The sequence below is a fragment of the Colias philodice genome, chromosome 21 (genome assembly GCF_061535455.1).
Source record: "Colias philodice isolate Cphi_HAF_F1 chromosome 21, ilColPhil1 Martin Lab GWU primary, whole genome shotgun sequence".
In the NCBI taxonomy this organism is placed as follows: Eukaryota; Metazoa; Arthropoda; class Insecta; order Lepidoptera; family Pieridae; genus Colias; species Colias philodice.
The window spans coordinates 6,647,417-6,668,459 of NC_143106.1; the positions used below are offsets into that span (position 1 = coordinate 6,647,417).

A 21,043-nucleotide genomic window follows, 5' to 3' on the forward strand; every position below is an offset into this window, starting at 1 on the left:
ACATGCATTATGCAATTAAATAATTTCATACTTTATTAATTGTTTATAATTTCTACTGTTTTCGTCTTAAATCACTAATTTCTAAATAGAAGTTTACATCTTTGTTTCCAACAGGTAAACATATTTAATATTTATACAGCCTTGAGCGTAAAATTATTAAAGATATTGACTTACGTGTTTTTGTATGGCGGCGCCGGAAAATGTACTCACGCGAACTAAATCGTGGAAATCCGCAATATGTATAGACAATTTAAATTGTAAATGCATGTCATTATTTGATAAGCCTGTAATAATCACACCGGATGTGCTAATTGTTTGCGCTTATATAAAATACTATACAATTTGTAGAAATGGTTTTTTTTTTAGGATTTTATGCCTTAGATCATCAACGACATCTACATCTAGGTATTACATACTGAGCTATAAAATTAAAAAAGTGCTGTGTTGTTTACGACTTAAATTGATCAAATAAAGTTGATTTTGAAGTGAAACTTCGTTGAGAGTAAAATTTCAAGGTCACGTCGTGGCAATACTTCACGTCATGGATTAAGGCGACGATTTTGATATCTTTGAATCTTGCTAAAGAAGTTTCACTTCTGACACACCCTCGCTCGGCCTCGGCTTATTTTAAAATAAATTGCATTTGTGTATGTGAAATGTGAATGCAACTTACATCTGCTACTTATCAGTATGTGGTGTGCTCTTGGCCACCTTCTTCTCCAGACTGTCATGTTGTTTAGCAAGCTGTTCCACCATCCCTTACCATCAAAATGTTCACTAGATACTTTCCAGTTAATTTTCTCACTGGCTTCTCCAAACTGTAGTCTTATCTCGTCAGCTAGTCCACAATCCCTTACTATGAGCATCTTCACTATCTACTTACCAGTATGTGGTGTACTCCGATCCACCGTCTTCTCCAGACTGTCATGTTGTCTGGCAAGTTGCTCTACAATCCCTTTCTATGAACACCACTCGCCACTTATCAGTTATTTTTTTCCCGGGCTACTCACCAGCATATGGTGTACTCCGAGTTAAAGTCTTTACTAGACTATCTAAAGTGTTAGTCTATACTAAAGTGCTAGTCTATACTAAAGTGCTATCTTGCCAGGTACTCCACCATCCCTTACCTACCATTAACAGGCAACTTACCAGTTAATTTTCCCACTTGCTACTCACCAGTATGTGGTGTGCTCCGGGCCACCGTCTTCTCCAGACTGTCATGTTGTCTCGCGAGCTGCTCCACGATCTCTTGCAGCCGCATCTTCTGTTCCCGCTCATGCTGCAGCGCGCGATTCATTCGCGCGCTGGATGCAGCGGCCGCGCTCATGAATTCCGAACAAGCCTGTTTCGAAAAATACAAATGTTAGCTATTTTTACTTTTAAATAAAAATTATTGTAAAAAGTTTTGATTTTCGCATGTTAAATTATGATGACTACATAAATTGTTATTTTGAACAAAAACTTATTTCTTTATATCAATAAGACCTTGCTATTTTTTAAATTGACATTTATAACTCTTTAAGATTAGCCTAGTAAATCTTCTAATAAGTACTCACGTTCATCATAGCATTACACGATATTCTAAACAGAGTAGCCCTCTCCGACACTTGTTTAGTAATATCCGATGGAGGTATCTCCAAGTCGACGAGGGATCGTTGCAGAGCAGCCCCGTGCCTGGTGACCAGCTCTGAACATGTGCGTAGATCGTGGAACCTGGCTGAGAGCTCGCGGGCTATGCCCCCCGCGTCCTCGCCCTCCCCCTCGCCAGCCACGGTGACGGGACCAGAATTCATTTGGTCGTCATCGTCGTCTGATTCTTGTGCGCGTCTGAAAGTAATCATTTCTGTTAATCATGACAATTATTTGGTAAAAATAATAAAGTATTTTCACTGTTGCATTTAATATTAAATTAATAAAAAAAATTATTTTCATTTTTTTTACATTTTGTAGTAATTAAGTCTCTGAAATCCAAAAAAGGGTAAAACCTGTATGTCTGATAGAACAATACTGTATTTAACTTGTGCCAGTATTTTTTAATTGACTTATTAGAATTTAATAATTAATTAATTCATTCAACCACAATTCGAAAACAAATTGTCAAAAGCAGCTTGAGATATCACAAGAGCACATGCTAACAAACTCGCTCAAGCGCTAAGTGGAGAGGGAGACAGTACATTAGGTTAAAGAGACATAACATTGCAAACAAAAATATTCTAATATAAATAAAACGCTAGATACAAGGGTGGAGTTGATGGACAAGCCCCTTCTTACAATAACATTTACTTGTGAGAATTTCTCAACCTAAATAATAGCCTATTGTCTAAGATACATAATATTACATGTCTGATGTCACAGAGAAACATAAAAACTACTGTTTTTCTGAATATTGAAGTTTCTATAAAGAATACTATTTTATTTAAATTATGTTATTATTAAGTAGGTGGAGTGTCATATTTAAGACTTCTAGACCATTCATTCTTATGAGATAAAAAAAAAATAATTACCAATCTTACATTTTTGGGCATGTTGTATAATATTCACATAGAACCAAGCTTAAGAACATAATATCAATAATTAATACAAATAAAATCTTTTGTATCTTGTTTGTTAAAAACAAGAGAAAATACAATTAGACTTGTATAATCTACCTACTATATAAAAATAAGTCGGGTTTTCCTTCCTGACGCTATAACTCCAGAATGCACAAACCGATTTCCACGGTTTTGCATTCATTGGAAAGGTCTCGGGCTCCATGAGGTTTATAGCAAAGAAAAGGTGTCTCTAGGTGGAAAGGTGGCGAAACGGAGTTCGCCCAGTTTGCTCGTATCTTATACATTAGACTTTTAACATGCTATAGCAATAATATCTTACAAATACTTACATAGCTTTTGCTTTAGCTAGTTCTAGGGCCGTGACCCAACTCTGCCGTTCCACTTCATCATGGGCTCGAATGTGGAATGTCTGTGTACCACCATTGCTAATCACAAACGTACAGGAATCTGCCGTGTGAATTAATGCACCAAGTAGTGATATTGTTCCACGACATGTATGTGCCATCTCGGCTTGATTTCTGAAAAGAAAAAAAACATTTTTCTTGTCATACAAATATATGGATGAAAATATTTAATATAATGGTGTTGTCATGTACATACTTATATCAGTAAAGTATGGTTTATCAAAAAAAAGTTATCTAATATTTTCTAGAATTTATATAATACAGAGATAATTGATTATTAACTATTTACTCATCTTTTTATTTTCTATACACTACAATTAACACATTTTTGCACGCCTCATAAGCGAAGCGTTGAGGTGGGTACTACTGTCGCTTCGCGCAAAACATCTGATTTTTCAAACTTAAAATGTCTTTATGTATCATACATTGCACTTGTAAGATAATACATACACACACATATTAAGAAAAAACACTATTTTTAACGTTCATGATATTTTTGATGTCATTTTTGTTATTTAAACTAGTTAAAAAACAGTTTAAAAAAGTTCTGTCTTGGACGTCCGTGTGTCTGTATGTGCGGATCCTTTTTCTTGTTAACACGATAGCGACCGAAATACTTTACTAATCGAGTCTTTTTTTTTCTCTTACACTTGAGTATGCTCAGGAATAGAACCCTTTCATTTTTCAGGGTCTGATTCGATGTGGTTTAATTGTTATTAAATAAACAAAAATAATAATTAAAAATATTTATTAAAAAAAAATTATGAGGCGTGCACTTTTGGATTTTCCAAATTATTATTCATATGTATGTTTGTAGTTGTAATATAAACAAGGCATTAAAACGATTCAAATGATTTTTTTAATCAAAAATTATTAACTTAAAGAAACACTATTGCACGCCTCATAAGCGAAGCGTTGAGGTGGGTACTACTGTCGCTTCGCGCAAAACATCTGATTTTTCAAACTTAAAATGTCTTTATGTATCATACATTGCACTTGTAAGATAATACATACACACACATATTAAGAAAAAACACTATTTTTAACGTTCATGATATTTTTGATGTCATTTTTGTTATTTAAACTAGTTAAAAAACACTTTAAAAAAGTTCTGTCTTGGACGTCCGTGTGTCTGTATGTGCGGATCCTTTTTCTTGTTAACACGATAGCGACCGAAATACTTTACTAATCGTGTCTTTTTTTTTCTCTTACGCTTGAGTATGCTCAGGAATAGAACCCTTTCATTTTTCAGGGTCTGATTCGATGTGGTTTAATTGTTATTAAATAAACAAAAATAATAATTAAAAATATTTATTAAAAAAAACATTATGAGGCGTGCACTTTTGGATTTTCCAAATTATTTCTATCTCCTCAAAATTATATTTATTAGATTACTAACATAGTTAATTTTTAATATTTAACTATGTGATTAGGAGTATAAATTCCTTGTAATTTTTAATATTCGTTATTTTTTAACAGCGTCACACTTTGCGGAAAAATAAAATAATATAAAACCGATTCCTAAATTATAAAAAAAAAATGATTACAACATAGGCAAAGGGCATGTTTGTAGGAATTTATTATCGAAGCGAAGTCTGAATCTTATAGAGAGAAGAATTCGTTTGATTTAAATTCTTATTAACTTCTAATTAGTTGACTGTTATAGAGAAAACAGTTGTGATTATAAGTACCTGTAGTATGATAATAGCCCGTTTGACAACACGAACCATCTTCGTTGATATCCTTTGAGATAATTCGTCCATTTAAACAACCACCCCTTTTTTTCAGGATCACCTGCAATAGGTTGACCCTTGGGGACAATTACATCAGCCATTTTTTTAACAATTTATATATTATTTTGCGTAAAAATACATCACTCTGCTAGAGCCACGTTCATGACGACCAAATTTCGACCTTATTAAAAAAATAGAAAAGTCTGTGTTGCCATTTTCCAAATCTTAGTTGTCAATTTTTATTAAACGGTCACTTTAAAATTATAAACAGACGTTCGAACTGGTGCGACCGGACCACCGTACTCGTGCGGTGCGATCGACTCGCCACACGACCGCACCGCACCTAGGGTTGCCAGTATTTGATTTAAGGGTTAACAGCATCAAAAATACGAGTTTTAGTTATTTTTTACGGCAGATAATTAAAACAGCAATGTTAAATAGAGAAAATTTATTTTTGGCATTTATATTTGCTGTTGGAAGAAACAGCTTTTAATAGCTCTTCATTTTCTAAAGCGAATGTATCAAAATCTTTGCACGATAATTTAAAATTACAATTAATTTGCAGCTTCGCCTTTACAGTTTCAATATTCTATCGGTTTCGGCTATCCGTCCAGGCATTGCCGCACAAAGAAAATATTCTTTGTTTAAAAATTACGATTAAATTTACGATTTTTAAAAAAACATTTAAAATATTGGAATTTTCGCGGCCGACTGAGCTAAATAAATTCGTATAAAAAAATAGATACACTAGCGACTAGATAATTTATTACGTTGCTAATATATGAAGTGATTAAAGGCGCAAATTATCCCTTTTTGAAATTTTCGATATTGTCGATAGAGGCGAAAGTATAGGCATGACGACAGTATCCATAAATGATCAAATTAGTGTTTTTAAGGGAAAATGTATAATAAATAAATTAAATATAGTGACTAAGAAATCTTAAAAACGTTAAGATTAATGAGATTATCAATAAAATAAAACATTGAAATTCTGCAGTTGGCCATTTTGACTAAAACACGCGTGACGTCACGCTTAAGTAAACAACTCAAATCAGGTGGGTTTTGTTGTTATGAATATGTTAAGAATACGCATTTTTATTTATTTTCTATTGTTTCACGTATGCTTTATCGACTCAGAACAGAAATATAATTGCGAATTCACGAACACATGGTTCGGGTTTCTCCGCGCCAACTTTATACAATCATTTCTTATTATTTTCTCGCTTGAAATAATTACTTACACATTTTTGAGCATTATTTTTATGTGGATTCACACTGCAATACTGCACACCACTTATAAACTTTGAAATTCGTTTCTATAACACATATTAAATAAATATTTTTTTAATTTTCTTCGCAACGCGTACAAATAATTACGTATTTACTAAAGAGTGATGTCACAACTACGCCATGACACCTGCGAGCTGTTTTGGCACAGTTACTAAATATTTTTTGAAAAATGGCTTTTATCTTCGTTAAATTTAAGTATATTACCGAAATATAGGGTTTTTCTTGTATAGTAAACGTATACACACATTATGGAAGAGGATTTCAAAATCTTTCGTCATGCCTATTGTAATTTTTACTGATTTTCGTTTTTATTTTTTTATATTATATGCAGGCGTTAGTAGAAGCTCTGTTTAGTACCAAAAGAAACCTTGAACTGAGTTCTACATGTGACAAAAATACCACATTCTAGCCACGAAGTTATTACGAGATATAGATTTTCAAAGAATGTCAGGGTTGTCCCTAGTAAACAAAATTATATATATCATCTATCTATTACCAAGTTTTTGTTTATGTTTTAGTCGTTAGTTATAGTCGATATTTCAATATATTATTATATGTAGGTAAAAGGTTAATTTATTACAATCTTTATATGTAATAAATTAACTGAACAAAAAAAATATCTTAGATTTATAAGACAATTCAATAATATCAAATTAATACAAATTAATCTCCTTTTTTTGTGAATATCGAGCATTGATCATAGTAATCTCATTAAAAGTCAAACCGAATTCTTTGAAAATCTATTTCTCGTAATAAATTCGTGGTTAGATTGTTGTATTTTTTTCACATGTAGACCTCAGTTCAAGGCTTCTTTTGGTACAAGTACAAGTACAAGTTACAACCATTGAAAAGAAGAAAACGAAAAGAAAAGAATGGGCAAAATTATATTTAAAAGACAGGGATTCATTCAGACATATGCAGTCATATCATAAATCTTTGTAGAGATCTAAAATTTATATTATTAATCTTTTTTCAGTATTAGCCACGTCTACCGACGCCATCGCCATTGATAACGATCGACCGACGTCCGTTTTGTTTGGCGGTAGAACTGTGACTAAAGCTGTAATAAGTATATAGTCTATGACTAATGCGCTGTCCGGTGCGATCGCCCGTCCACACGCGCGAATTTGGTACGGTCCGCACCAAGTTCGGATGAAAAAACCATCGAACCAACCGTACCGTCAATAATAATAATTATGTCCGGCGGACCACTGTACACATGATCGAATATGGTCCGGAGCGCACCAAGGTCACGGTGCGGTCCGTACCAAATTCGAACGTCTGTTTGTAATGTTAGCTTTTAGCTTTTAGCACTTTTCTAATCAGGGAAACCACAGGGAAACCCACTGGAAATCATTAGTTCATAAATTTTACTCTATTTGCGAAGCATAGAACCATTTCTCCCAAGTTTAAGTTAAAACAGTTGTAAAAGCCGTGATCATTTCACTCACAGATATAATATAAACATTACGTATATAGTTAATAGTGCGTATATATTACTTTCTCTATGGTAGGTATGACATCACGGTCATCGACAGCAGAAAACTGACAGGGTGATAATGTTTGTTTTCAATCAAATTTTCAATAGCGGCCGTGTTGTCAGTAGATTATCACCGCGGTTTGTTCAAGGTAAAAATCCATTCTCTAATTGTAGAAGACTTATTAGTTATTTAAATAATATCATTGACCCACATAGGCTTACATTTTCTGTACGAAGGTTTTTTTTTGGTCATTTATCCAAAGTAATTGAAAATTTTTGAAGACTACCATCCAGTTAAAAATATTTTAAGTAAGTAACTGTATGTTTCGTTGTTTCTTAAATTAATTTACATTTATTGCTCGTAGGTCCAAGGTTTCATAAGATACATATAAGAAAAATGGGGAATTCCGACTCAAGGTCTTATTCTCCTAATCAACAAGGCACATCTTCGAAAAACGATTCTCAACGTGAGTATTAAAAAATTATAACTTTTACAACCATTTAGCACATATGTGCTTAATCAATATTAAAATTAACAGATGGAACAATATCTCGTACGGAGTCAAAAAATGAATATGTAGAAGCAGTTGTTTGCAAAGCAAGCGACATCAACGAAAATGAGATGAAAATATTTGAGATCGGGGAACATGGAAAAGTTCTACTTGTGAAACAAAAAGGAGAATTCAGTGCTGTGGGACCGAAATGCACTCACTACGGGGCACCTTTGCATACTGGAGCTCTGGGTGACGGCAGAGTAAGATGCCCATGGCATGGGGCCTGCTTTAACTTGAAGACTGGTGATATTGAAGATTTCCCTGGCTTTGACTCATTACCCTGTCACCAAGTCACTGTTACTGACAAAGGAGAAGTTAAGGTATGTTCCTTTGTATGTTTTTATAAATTTTCTAGTAATTTTTTTTTTTATTAATATTGCAAAAGTGTGTTCTGGTAAAAATATATAGCCCTCTCTTTCAGTAATTACCGAACCTCTCTTTTTTTTGTGTGGTGTTTCTCAATGTTAGCCAGAAGGGCTTCTACATTTTAACGCGGAACCGAACCTCTCAAATAAATTGTTTAGTTCAAATAGATTGTTTGGTGATATAAGTTAATATTTATCTTGATATCACTTACATAAAAGTGCAAGTTACAGTATGTTTTATTCCAATATGATTTTAATTTAAAATAGCTGAAAAATTGTACTAAATACTAAATTATATTTATTTTGTATCAATCAACATAATTGGGATGTTGGATGTTATGATTAGGTACTAGAGAACATAGGTTTGGAGGCTGATTGATAGTTACAATAGTTACGATTTGAAATGACAAAAAATATTATCCTTATCTAAAATCACTTTCTGCATTTGTAGCATTTACCACCATTAGATGAATATTTCAGAAGAAAAGTTGAGTAAATGTACAACAAGAAATATATTTTATTACCCACTAGTGGTCCGCCCCGGCTTCGCCCGTGGTACATATTTCGCATAAAAGGTAGCCTATGTCCTTTCTCGGGTATCAAAATATCTCTATACCAAATTTCATGCAAATTGGTTCAGTAGTTTAGGCGTGATTGAGTAACAGACAGACGGACAGAGTTACTTTCGCATTTATAATATTAGTATGGATAATACATATTTGTAAGGTGACATAATGTGTGTTAATTGCTAGACAAAAAAACTCCCTTGCTTTTATAAAATTAACTTCATTTCCAAGGCTAATTACTTTTACATTACTTTCTACAAAATATGTAAATTTAATTGCTTTTAGATTATATTTATTAGCTTTTGAGGCACTATACTGTTTAGTTTTTGACATACAATTTTAAATCTTTAATAATGTAAATATTTTGTCTCTAGGCTTCTGTGTAGTGTGTACAATCCCATTATTGCGTAATATTGCAAAATTTATTATTTACTCACCTTCCGCTCGCGGCATTGCTGACAAAACTAATAAATAAGTGCTAAAATATACCTTCATCGAAAATCAATATCTATTAAAAATAACCGAATCAAAATCCGTTGCGTAGTTTTTAAGTTTTAAGCATACGCGACGGACAGACAGCGACAGCGACTTTCTTTTATACATACAACGTAGTGATGAACACTATGATAGGACTTTCGTCTTCTCACAATATCAGAGCTTTCTTAATCATCTTCAGGATTGAAATCATTGATTGAATACTTCTTAAGAGCAAACAAGAGCCGTTTTTCCATACAAACATAGTCCCCTGTTTCCTCCATGGATTGTGCCACTAGAGAAATATATTTTTACTATTAATCTAAGGTAACTTTAGCTATGTTCCTACGTTTTCCTTTTAGTCATAACTCAGTTATTAAAAAAGATATGAATCTTTCAAAACGTAAGAAATAGGACAGATTTTCCGTTACGTTCCGTCTTCCATAAAACTAATTTTTGAACATTATAATATAAAAAAAGCAAAGTAGGAACATAGCCTACTTACTTATACTTATACTTTTCTCTACTAAATTATGAAAAAAGTAATTAAATCGGTCCAGTATTGGAGGAGGAAACGGGGACTACGGAACGTCGAATTTGCGTAATTTTCCTAGATATTTTCGGCCCGAGCTGCAGTTGTCCCTGTCGCGCTCTACGGGGGAGACTTGAGCATAGCGCGACAGCAATAGATAATAGGAAAACCGAATTTTGAATTCTCTCGCTCGTTTTGTTGGCTCATAATGATATTTTGTAAAAAATACAGCTTTTAGTAAAAATGATTTCTTTGCGCACACAACAACACATTAACTTACCTATGTTTTTATTACTGTTGCACGCCTCATAAGCGAAGCGTTGAGGTGGGTACACAGACATGTATCAAGATAGACTAACACCTTGGCCACGGACACCGGCGGCGCGACCGACGGCGCGACGGGCGGGGCGGCAATTCGCGCGGCGCGGTAAGCACGCCACGGGCAGTTGCGTTCGCCGCCGCGACCAGTGTAGACGAGGAGACGAGATGGCTTTATCAAAGTTAGCTCGACGTTGTTTGGAGAGTAGCAGCTTTTTTGCTCAAGGATTTAATGTTTGGAAGATATAGTAGAGTACACGAATTAAATAGAAATCGTGTTACAGACGGAGAATTCCAACAAAAATATGAAAAAGATAGGCATGATGAAAAATTATGTTGCGGGTGGCTAGACTTCCAAATAGCTGGTCTAGCTAGAATTTCTGCAATAAAAGCTTCCGTCTCCATTTTCGCGAAAAAAAAACAAACTATTTTAAATTAAGTTCGCTCCAGCAGTAGTCGCCGCGTCTGACGCTCGACTCCGTGGCCTGCGCCGTAATAACTCATACATTTGTTTCGATCGCTAGTCGTGCCGCGCGATTCGCTCGGGGAAATTCGCCGGTCGTCTCGCTGGTCGCCGCTGCGCGTGGCATGCCCAGTACATTTCCATACATTTGATTCATTCGCAAGACGCGCCGCCGGTCGCGCCGCGCGAATTTTCGCTATAGCGAATTGTCCGTGGCCAGCACGTAAGCGAGTGTATGTACTTCCCGTGTCCAAACTAAGTTTATGAAACTTACTTGACGCTGGCCTACACTCAGTCCGCGCTTGCAGTTCGCCAAGGAAAGACGTGAAGCTGAATAAAGTAAAATGCCGAATTGCGCCGTTATAAACTGTAGAAACTCCACAGCTGTGAGTGGCCGAGTTAGCAGAGATGTTTCCTTCCACCGGTAAGTAATTTTCTAATCAGAATATGCACTATTTATTTTAAAATCAAATAAAGAATATCTGTGGAAAACGATCGTGACAAACACGGATACCAAATCATACGAAATGATTCGGAATACATTGCGGCTTTTACTTGGCACGGTAAAGATCGCGTCGTATGATAACAAGCAATGAATAGCGTCTTCTCATTTTTCTGTCCAATTTTGTGGTTAGTGATGTTCATTTGATGCAACAGTTCTCGATTCTAATCGATTTTATAATCGAACAGAAAATGATAATTTGAAGGAGCAATTTTTCAGAAAAACAGGCATAGATTTTTTTTGTCATTTAATACGACTTGACCTAGAACTTTTAAGTATTTTAATACAAAGGTACTAAAAATAAATATTATGACATGGACGCCATTAGTTAAAGTGTCATATTGGGAGTTTTTTAAGAAAACTCCTTATTGCTTAGACTATGTTTGTTTTTTCAGTTTTCCAAGTAACCCGAACATAAAAGGAAAATGGATCGATGCAACGGGACATAAAGATTGATTGATTGACAGTTTCATTACTTTCTTTCGATGGCCTCTCTAGTACGTAGTACATGGTAACTCAATGGGCATATGTAAGAAAAAGCTAAAACACATTAGTTTACTTGTTAGAATATTAAAAGGTTTATAACTTTATTTTATCATCCCTCTGTCTATGGTAATTATCATTTTTCTGTCTTGAATCGATTTAGTAATCGATTACGATTCATTTATTTGACTACCTCTTAGACATAGATCTAGTTTGATCTGATTTCTTTCGATTTACTTCGATGGGATAGGACGATACTAGAATCGCCGCGCGAGTGGCGGCCTAATCGATTTAGCGTAAAATGAAATTAACATCACTAAAAAGCGCTCGTGACGTCATAACGCGTCAAGGTCAGTACAAAAAATATGACACGCTTGGTTTTCATACAGATCGCGGTACTTGCGTTGTCTACTTATATATACATGTCTGTGGGTGGGTACTACTCATAGAAATCTAAATAACAAGACACTAGAAGTCGTAAGCGTGCGTGACCTTGTCGCCACTCAGGTGATTTGCACATCACCAGTGCATTCGTCACTGTTCAGTTGCTCTGGAGACGTATGAGTGTATACATGGTGTGTTTCAGCAATTCCCATTGCGGAAATTCTTCCACAAGTTGTAATTATACTTATAAAGGAATAATATTTCATCGGAAAATATATTTTTTTAGAAATAATGCCGTTTTTCCTTAAAATTATAGAATATTTACAAGTATTACGAGTGTCACCATAGTAATCGAAATAACAATGAATGACACAGTCGACCATTCTTATTATCACGTTTGTTCGTATTGGAGCAAAAAGTCTCATATACTTAGGGATGTTATTCTAAAATAAACCGTAAATTCGTGCGTTAGGATACATATTCAAAAGCTTAATTTAATAGATAGTTAGTTTTCACTAAAATCAAGCTGTCCAATAAAAGGCATAGTTTACTTGTGTGTACTGTTTAGCTTTCGGTTTGAATGTGTTGATTTTGGCGACAGCGGTTTTCATACGAATTATGACATTATAGCCCTTCTATGTGTCTTGTTATTTAGATTTCTATGGTACTACTGTCACTTCGCGCAAAACATCTGATTTTTCAAACTTAAAATGTCTTTATGTATCATACATTGCACTTGTAAGATAATACATACACACACATATTAAGAAAAAACACTATTTTTAACGTTCATGATATTTTTGATGTCATTTTTGTTATTTAAACTAGTTAAAAAACACTTTAAAAAAGTTCTGTCTTGGACGTCCGTGTGTCTGTATGTGCGGATCCTTTTTCTTGTTAAGGCTGCAGTCTAGCAAAATTGCGTTTTCAACAAGTTATTTGACAATTTTTTCCCGGCTAATGAAATGATAAACTGAATTTTTTTTTCTTGTTTATCAATTAGTGTTATATACGCAATGCGCGTGAATTTTTTCACATTTATAAAGTTACTTTATGTTACCTTAATCAGGCCTTCAAGATAAGTCTCTTTCCCCCAAAATCATTTCGAGCTAAGTTTGTGCACTCACTACGTTGCAACCGATTACAATTTACATAATCTGATCAGCGCATTATTATCCTTTTAAAGTCGTTATTAAAAACTGCTGAATACAATTGCCGAAAAACTTATGATTTTCTTAATTAGAGCGTTATAAATTCATTAAATTTCCCATTTTTTGCCTTACAAAATCGATTGATAAATACTGCTAAAAGTTATTTTTTCCATTAATTTATTCGAGTTGGTTGAAGACCAATGAGTATTAATCCTTTAAAAAAATTTTTTTTTGAATTTTGATAATTCTTTAAATATTAAAAAAATATTTAAAATAATAAGGAAAAATCTTAGCGAATTTCTTTAGTCGCGCTCCTTGGGCCGGAGCGTTCTGACGTGTGCTCTACGCTCGATTTTCCTTCATACCGAAGTGAAAGTTGCTCTACTTCATTAAATTTAATATTTTTGTTAATTGATTATTTTTATCTTAGTTTTGTGCAAATATTCGTATTTTTAAACATTTGATTTCGATATGGAAAATAAACGAAAAAAATACGCGTGTAACTACTAGAAAAAAAATTATCTTCGAACATAAAGTTAATGAAACCAAATAGATTGCAAAGGTGATTGGCAACAATTTCTTTATTTTACGGGGTGTCAGTAAAGGGATGTATATTTCTTTAAAACTAAAGTAAGCTCATAAATTTTCTTTTAATATAATTTTTTTGAAGTTCCAAAAATGTTTATTTTTCGTTTGAGAAATACGAAATATAATATAAACTTGTATTGAGAGCTTGAACTTCCCAAGTTCATCCGGGGAAATCCCCATACGGGGAAAATGATTTGTTTACTCCAAAATTGATCCGAGGTGTTTTAATTTTTTCTTCTAGTCATTTTCAACGTAGCGGCATGTTGTTTGATTATTAATTTTGTAACTTAAATACAGGATGTTGGTTTTATATTCTGATTTTTTCCGATTAGCTAAAGTTAAAAATTCATTTATGGGTCAAGGTATACGCTTTTACAATAGAATTCCTCATAATATTAAAGAGTTTGGTAGTGCTAAATTTAAAACTTATGTAAAAAATATATTAGTTCAGAGAGCCTATTATAGCATTAAGGAATATATGGAAGATGAAAATCCATGGAGGGTTGTCGCGTAAGAACCACAGGACAGTTCTTTGGCATATTATGATATATTATGTAGTTAGATTTAAGTTACAGATTATGTAATATTGACAATATGATTTTAAAAGAGCAACTATGGAGTTTCTTGCCGGTTCTTCTCCATAGATACTGCTTTCCGAATCGGTGGTAAATGTTAAAAATACTTATGTAATGACGATTCGAAAGTGCTACTAAAAGTAGTCTAATTGAATAAATAAATGTTTGAGTTTGAGTTTGAGTTTGATCTTACAGACGCGCTGACAAATTTAGTCCACCATTTCTAGTTTAGTCTAACTACAAAACTACCGAAAAACTCTAAGTACCAATATTAAAACGAATGGATTATTATCACATCATCAAAATTCAGTGGGGTTGAGAACTAAACAAACAGAAGTAACAGAGACGCGAAGAATAAAAAAAGAGGACGAAAACGATAATTCGTTGATGCTTTCCCTTTTCGACGTATTGTTAGGGTACATCACCAATCTGCAAAAAACAAAACTAATGATTCCGAATTGCTGATTAAAAATGAAAAACAAATAATCGACAACAGTGGTGAAAATTTGCTGATCACAATGAAACATCCTTCAGTGGTAGCAGATTTACTCATTTAAAATGTATCGGTGAACAGCGTAAAGGAGAGGAGGACAGGAAAACATTATGAATGTGGATGGTGGATTGTATACAGGGTGTAATCGTTAAGTATGTGCAGGCGATTATGACGTTATTATTGCAGGTATCAAAAAACTTAAAACTGATATCGAAATTACTTTACCTAATGAGCAAAATGACAATAATAACTTTTTAAAAGTATAACGAGAAATATCTAAAAAATTTACTTTATACACTCCCATATCAAAAAGGGAAAATGGGACTAGTAGAAGTTAAATGTCTAATTCTGGCAAAAGACATGAATGCGGAAGATGCGGTTAAAAAAAAAATTAATATTTGAAATACAATGCAAAAAATAACACTTTTGTCATAGATAAGAATCATGACTATTTTTTCCAAATTCAGGGACAACTAAACGTTGCAGAAGCAGAAGTCTGCTTATTTGCTGTTTGGGACTGGAGTGAATCATTCGTTAAAAATAGAATATATAAAATAGAATATATAAAAAAGTATGTAACGTTTAGGCAAAATAAAATGATGGACCATTATTGGATTTTACATAAATTGCCTACTGTCAGAATTGATTGATTCGAGACTTCAGCATTCGATGCCCATCCAGCGATCCTATATCATTCAAGCGATTGAAAAAAAAGAGATAAATCCAGTGCAACCGATAAAGCATCAGAATGCTAGCAAAAGATTTATTAGGTTTATCAATATAAATCTATATATTATACATAATATAATAAATCTGTAGAAGACGCGAAGACTGACATCCGCGCGGACGGAGTCGCGGGCGGAAGCTAGTCAGAAATAAATATCTTTTGTTTTCATTTGCGTATTTTTCTATTTTATAATTTTTTAACACAAACATTACATTTTTTTTATTAAATACAAAATTTGTTTATCCGTTTTATTAGTTAAACTGAACAACTTTCACTAAGAAACTTAGGTCGAAAAAAATGTATAGAGTTATGCATTTTGTATGGAAAGCTTATTTTTTTTTATATTTCGTCCAAATTTCTTTGTAAAAGTTGATCAGTTATATAAACATGAAGTTGAAGATATCAATAGAAAGTATTCGCAAATTTTGTGTACTGATAAAAAAAAATCACCTGGTGTAATTTTCACGAAAATTGTTTCAAATTGTCATTTTTGGTACTTATTACGAATATTAAATTATACGAATGATTTAAATTTTAAAAATTAAGTGGAGCAACTTTCCCTTAGTACATTTGTATTATTTACATATAGGATGACAGGATGCATTTGTTTGCACTACTAGACCAAGCCCTTAACACGATAGCGACCGAAATACTTTACTAATCGAGTCTTTTTTTTTCTCTTACGCTTGAGTATGCTCAGGAATAGAACCCTTTCATTTTTCAGGGTCTGATTCGATGTGGTTTAATTGTTATTAAATAAACAAAAATAATAATTAATAAATATTTATTAAAAAAAAATTATGAGGCGTGCACTTTTGGATTTTCCAAATTATTTGTAATTTATAATGCAATTGTGTGTGGAAATAAATGCTTTCTTATTTTCTTTCTGATACGTATATTTAAATAAAATATTTGGATTTAAGACGTCAGTTATGTAGTGGGCGAGAAATGTGAATTTATTAGTTGTACCGATAATATGGTGGTGTTTACAATGCTAATAATATTGGATATTATAGTTGTTTGTTTCCTCCTACTAGTGGAAAATTTTAATCTACCAAATTTGGATACTTACCTAATACTTGTTACGTGAATTACGTAGTAACTACCTACTAACTATACAACATTAGTATGCTAGCCTGGTTTTTAAGTGGGGAAATGTAGCATGTTGTTGCCTTTTTTTTAATTTGTTGATAGACATATCACATAGGGCCAGATAAAAGTTCTCATTCAAATACGGGAAGCGTTATAAACATTTTGCTATGTATCTATTTTTAGAGCACGTTTGTCGGCAAATTAGCTAGGATCTTTTAGAACGAATAGAAACCTCACGCGCGTAACTAAGTCAGAAAACGCCCTCGTCTCAATTTCGTAGAAAGTAGGACACGGAAAGCTGATGACGTCCTTGCATGAAGAGAAAAATCGATATAAGGCTCGACGTTGGAACCATATTGTTATAATAGACACTAGATATACCTCAATAGTTGATATAGCATATCTGTGACTATAAGTATAGGTTAGTGGACTTAAGTTATACGACCACACAGTAGTTTTTGTGGTCAGCCCTTAGGCGAATTGCAATTGTTACGATAATGCATGATACTTTCACGAATTATCACTATACAATCTTATCTCTATGCGGTATGCCAAACCTAGAATAGGTAGGTATCTTTTTGTACGGAATATGAACTGATAAAAACACCGTGACTATAACTTTAAAATATGGATTTCCTATTTATAAAAATGACGAATCGCGTCTCAGACCTAACATGACTAACGCATAAATGAGTAACATGTTCAAATAATTACCGAGACGGCCATGGCTAATACCTACTTTCTTCTATAGGACACCTTGAAACCGTTCACTACATACAAATAATGGTGGTGCATTTATAAGAAATAATTCGTTATCAATATCCGGTACGAACAAAATTTGGTTTGCATATCATGGTCATTTTTGTGAGAAGCGGAAGAATGTGGTTCTTTCTTTTTACTAATCTAATGTCACGCCTACGCATTTTTAATTAGTATTGATAATACATAATATGATGTAACTAATTTTTTTATTTTATTTTTATGATCTGCGCTTGCCTGGTGTTCGAAATTTGACCTTACAATACGGTCGGCAGTCGGATATCTACCTATGTGCGCACTTCGCAAATGAGTGTGAGACGACTTCATTATAAATTATAATAACTAGCGGTCCGCTTCGGCTTCGCTCTTGGTACATAATACTCCTATGGCATCCAGGGATTACGTACGAATGCAACGGTGAAAGATTTTTTTACATCTGTCCAGAAGTGCCTAAGACTAGCGCGTATACGTAATTCGACAAATTTGCAAAGTAATACGAAAAAAAAAACTAGATAGGTAATAGGTAGGTACCTACTAAAATTACATATCATCGTGATAATTCTGTGTGAGATGTACACTACAAAATAAATTCGTAATTGAAGGCGAACGACTAGGACTGCTTAATAATAGCCTTACTTAGCACATTATGAAGTTAAACCAACAGTTATATCTTTTTTATAATGAAAATTTTCTAGTTATAGAAATCTATTCCGTAATAATTATAGTAAGAAATGAATTATTATTGTGTATATTATGTATAGGTATGTTGTAAGTTGTTAATTGTCTACAATGCTCATGTTATATACATTATAATGATTAGCTATTGCAATTATTGTAAAAAAGCCATCTTCTTGGCCGTCGTACTGAAAAATAACAATTCAATAGAAGGGACTAATTATAGTAACTAACTAACTACATATTTTATTCTATATTCTTGGTAACAGATGATTTGATATATTTGATTCAATAGCGCTGAAATCCTTTCAGCAAATTAAAATCAGCTTTGTAATAGTGCCGATACATTATCATAATGAACCCATCAACATTACACAGCTACATATTTGTGACCATCAATAATATTACTTTGTGCAATATCAGATACAATTGCTTTTATCGCAGGCTATCTGTATCCTATATGTAAATGTATTTTTATGTACTAAATTATAGGTAATAATCACACATCTTACTGAATATCTAAAACATGAAATGCAAATGGGTTTCGTGAAATCTACATTAAATCTTAATTTACATTGTTTACGTAGCACGAAGTATTTTTGCACGAAATATTCCTTGAGAAGTTTTACACGTCGAGGATTAAAAAAACGAAAGTTAGTTGTTTGTACCAGTACCTATATGGGTTATAATCGTAATTTTATTCTGAATTTGATAATAGTATTGTATATTATTTGAGTAAAATGTTAATTAATTGAAAAGTAGGTATTATAATTAATTAAAATACGGCATGTATCAAGAATAATTGTATTTAGGCGATGCGGTTTCGTCTTATTTTAAAATTATCTTTATCATATGGCGCTGACAAAGGCTCAATTTTGATAAAGCATGACATAATGTTACACCACAATCCCACTTAGGTTTATCGTACATTTCCTATGACTAATTTTAAATTGTATGTTATCTTATTACAGGTAAGAGCCAAAATAGCAGACTTGAAGGCCAACAAACGGGTGAAGGACACGGGTGCTGTATCACCATGTGATGATACGTCTGTGGTTATCATTGGAGGCGGGCCCTCCGGAGCTACGTGCGCGGAAACTCTACGGAGTGAAGGATATGCGGGTAGAATCACACTCGTATCCAAAGAAAACTATCTGCCTTACGACAGAATTAAAGTATCCAAAATTGGCACCGCCACCGATATTGAAAAGCTACAAGCGAGAGACGAACAATACTATAAAGATGCGAACATCGAAGTCCTCAAAGGTATCGAAGCGACGAAAGTTAACACGGAAGAGAGGATCGTAGAACTGAGCGATGGTTCTAAACGTAAATATAGCTCCCTCTATTTGGCTACCGGTTCCAAACCTCGCGTTCCTGATATTCCTGGAATCGAATTGAACAACATCTTCACTGTCAGGAACTTTGATGATGCCACGAATATTCTTAATAGTTTAGGTACCAATAAAGATAAGGATGTAGTCGTCTTAGGTCTCAGTTTTATAGGTTTAGAAATTGCCTCCTCGTGCGTCTCGAAGGCGAAGACCATGACAGTTATCGGCAAGGACAAGGCGCCACTCGGACAAATATTTGGATTAGAAATAGGTAAAAGTCTCCAGACCCTATTTGAATCCAACAAAGTTAAGTTTAATTTTGAAACAACTATTGTTAAATGCAATGGAGAGAATGGATCCATAAAATCTGTCGAACTAGAAAATGGTGTCGTCCTACCCGCAGATATGTTAGTATTGGGTATCGGAACTACATTTTACACCAATTTCCTTCAAAATAGCGGTATTTCTTTACTACCTAACGGTGCGGTTAATGTTAATAACATGTTGGAAACAAACATTAAAAATGTATATGCCGGTGGTGATATCGCTTATGCCCCAGTATTTGCTAAAAACAATGATCAAATGGCGATAGGACACATTGGTTTGGCACAATATCACGGCCAAGTTGCCGCCAAAAATATTTTGAAAAAGGAAACACCTCTCAGAACGGTACCTTACTTCTGGACCATGCTTTTTGGAAAGTCTATTCGTTACGCGGGCTGTGGGAAGCCGGCAAGCTCTTTAGTGGATGGCAATGTTGAGGAATTAAAATTCGTTATATTTTTCTTTGATGAATCTGATAAAGTTATATCTATTGCGTCTTGTATGCGCGACCCCGTGGTTTCGCAATTTGCCGAACTACTGTATCAAGGTAAAAGTATTTACAAGAAAGACCTTGAGAATGACCGTTTTGCTTGGATACAGAGCATTCACTAAGTATTATTTTTGTATTCCATTAAAAAGTATATGTCAGTATTAGGCATGTTAATAACGTGTAGGTACTTAAAATTCTGTCTTCATGTTCCAGTAAATTGAAATAATATTATTGTTTTATTTTCATTACATTTAAGTACAATTTACAGTTACACCTGTTGTTTAAATATGTTTTAAAAACTATTTAAATAACTTTTTTCAAAAGATATTTTAAGAATTTATTTTTAACAAACAAATACCTGTGATTTTAATACAATTTACATATATGTACCATGTTTCTACATAACATGATGTTTAGTGTAAGATAAGAAGTATTTTGAATGCATATGAAAATAAGGAAAATGATTATTGCATTAAGTTAGACTTTGCTTAATATGTATACACAGTACAAATATAATGCTTTTTAATATATTATAGCAATTGCTGTATTTATTATTGTTGAATATAAGTCTTTAAAAAACATATTTGTTTAATTTCTCCAGACAGGACTCTATTTAAAAATCATTGTTTAGATACTAAAAATTATTTCCATGGGTCTAGCAAAAGATGTAAGGATCTATATTAGCTATGCACCCCAGCTTGGCCTGTAGTAGACTGTTGAATATTGGTTTTAACT

General features: G+C 33.5%; 2 protein-coding genes across 2 annotated transcripts in view; one reads left to right on the top strand and one right to left on the bottom strand.

The window, feature by feature from the left end:
* The window catches only part of Osbp (oxysterol binding protein), a 28,293-nt gene extending 23,408 nt beyond the window's left edge, over positions 1–4,885 (bottom strand). The window contains exons 1-4 of the mRNA XM_089708723.1: positions 4,648–4,885; positions 2,882–3,070; positions 1,557–1,827; positions 1,177–1,342 (exon numbers count right to left, since the gene is read on the bottom strand). Coding sequence (XP_089564849.1) covers positions 1,177–1,342; positions 1,557–1,827; positions 2,882–3,070; positions 4,648–4,790 — 769 coding nt within the window. The 5' untranslated portion in view covers positions 4,791–4,885. The remainder of the gene's footprint in view (positions 1–1,176; positions 1,343–1,556; positions 1,828–2,881; positions 3,071–4,647) is intronic.
* A 2,591-nt stretch (positions 4,886–7,476) lies between these two features.
* On the top strand, positions 7,477–20,894 carry LOC149478990 (apoptosis-inducing factor 3). The gene is made up of 4 exons (XM_089708925.1): positions 7,477–7,608; positions 7,825–7,926; positions 7,999–8,333; positions 19,132–20,894. Exons 1-4 carry the CDS (start codon positions 7,539–7,541, stop codon positions 20,428–20,430), a joined length of 1,806 nt encoding a protein of 601 aa, XP_089565051.1. The 5' UTR covers positions 7,477–7,538; the 3' UTR covers positions 20,431–20,894.
* Positions 20,895–21,043: the final 149 nt, after the last annotated feature.

Coding starts and splice junctions, on each gene's coding strand:
- LOC149478990 (XM_089708925.1), top strand. CDS start 7,539: ATGTTTGTTTTCAATCAAATTTTCAATAGCGGCCGTGTTGTCAGTAGA. Junction 7,609..7,824: donor ATCACCGCGGTTTGTTCAAG/GTAAAAATCCAT, acceptor TATTGCTCGTAG/GTCCAAGGTTTCATAAGATA. Junction 7,927..7,998: donor TTCGAAAAACGATTCTCAAC/GTGAGTATTAAA, acceptor TAAAATTAACAG/ATGGAACAATATCTCGTACG.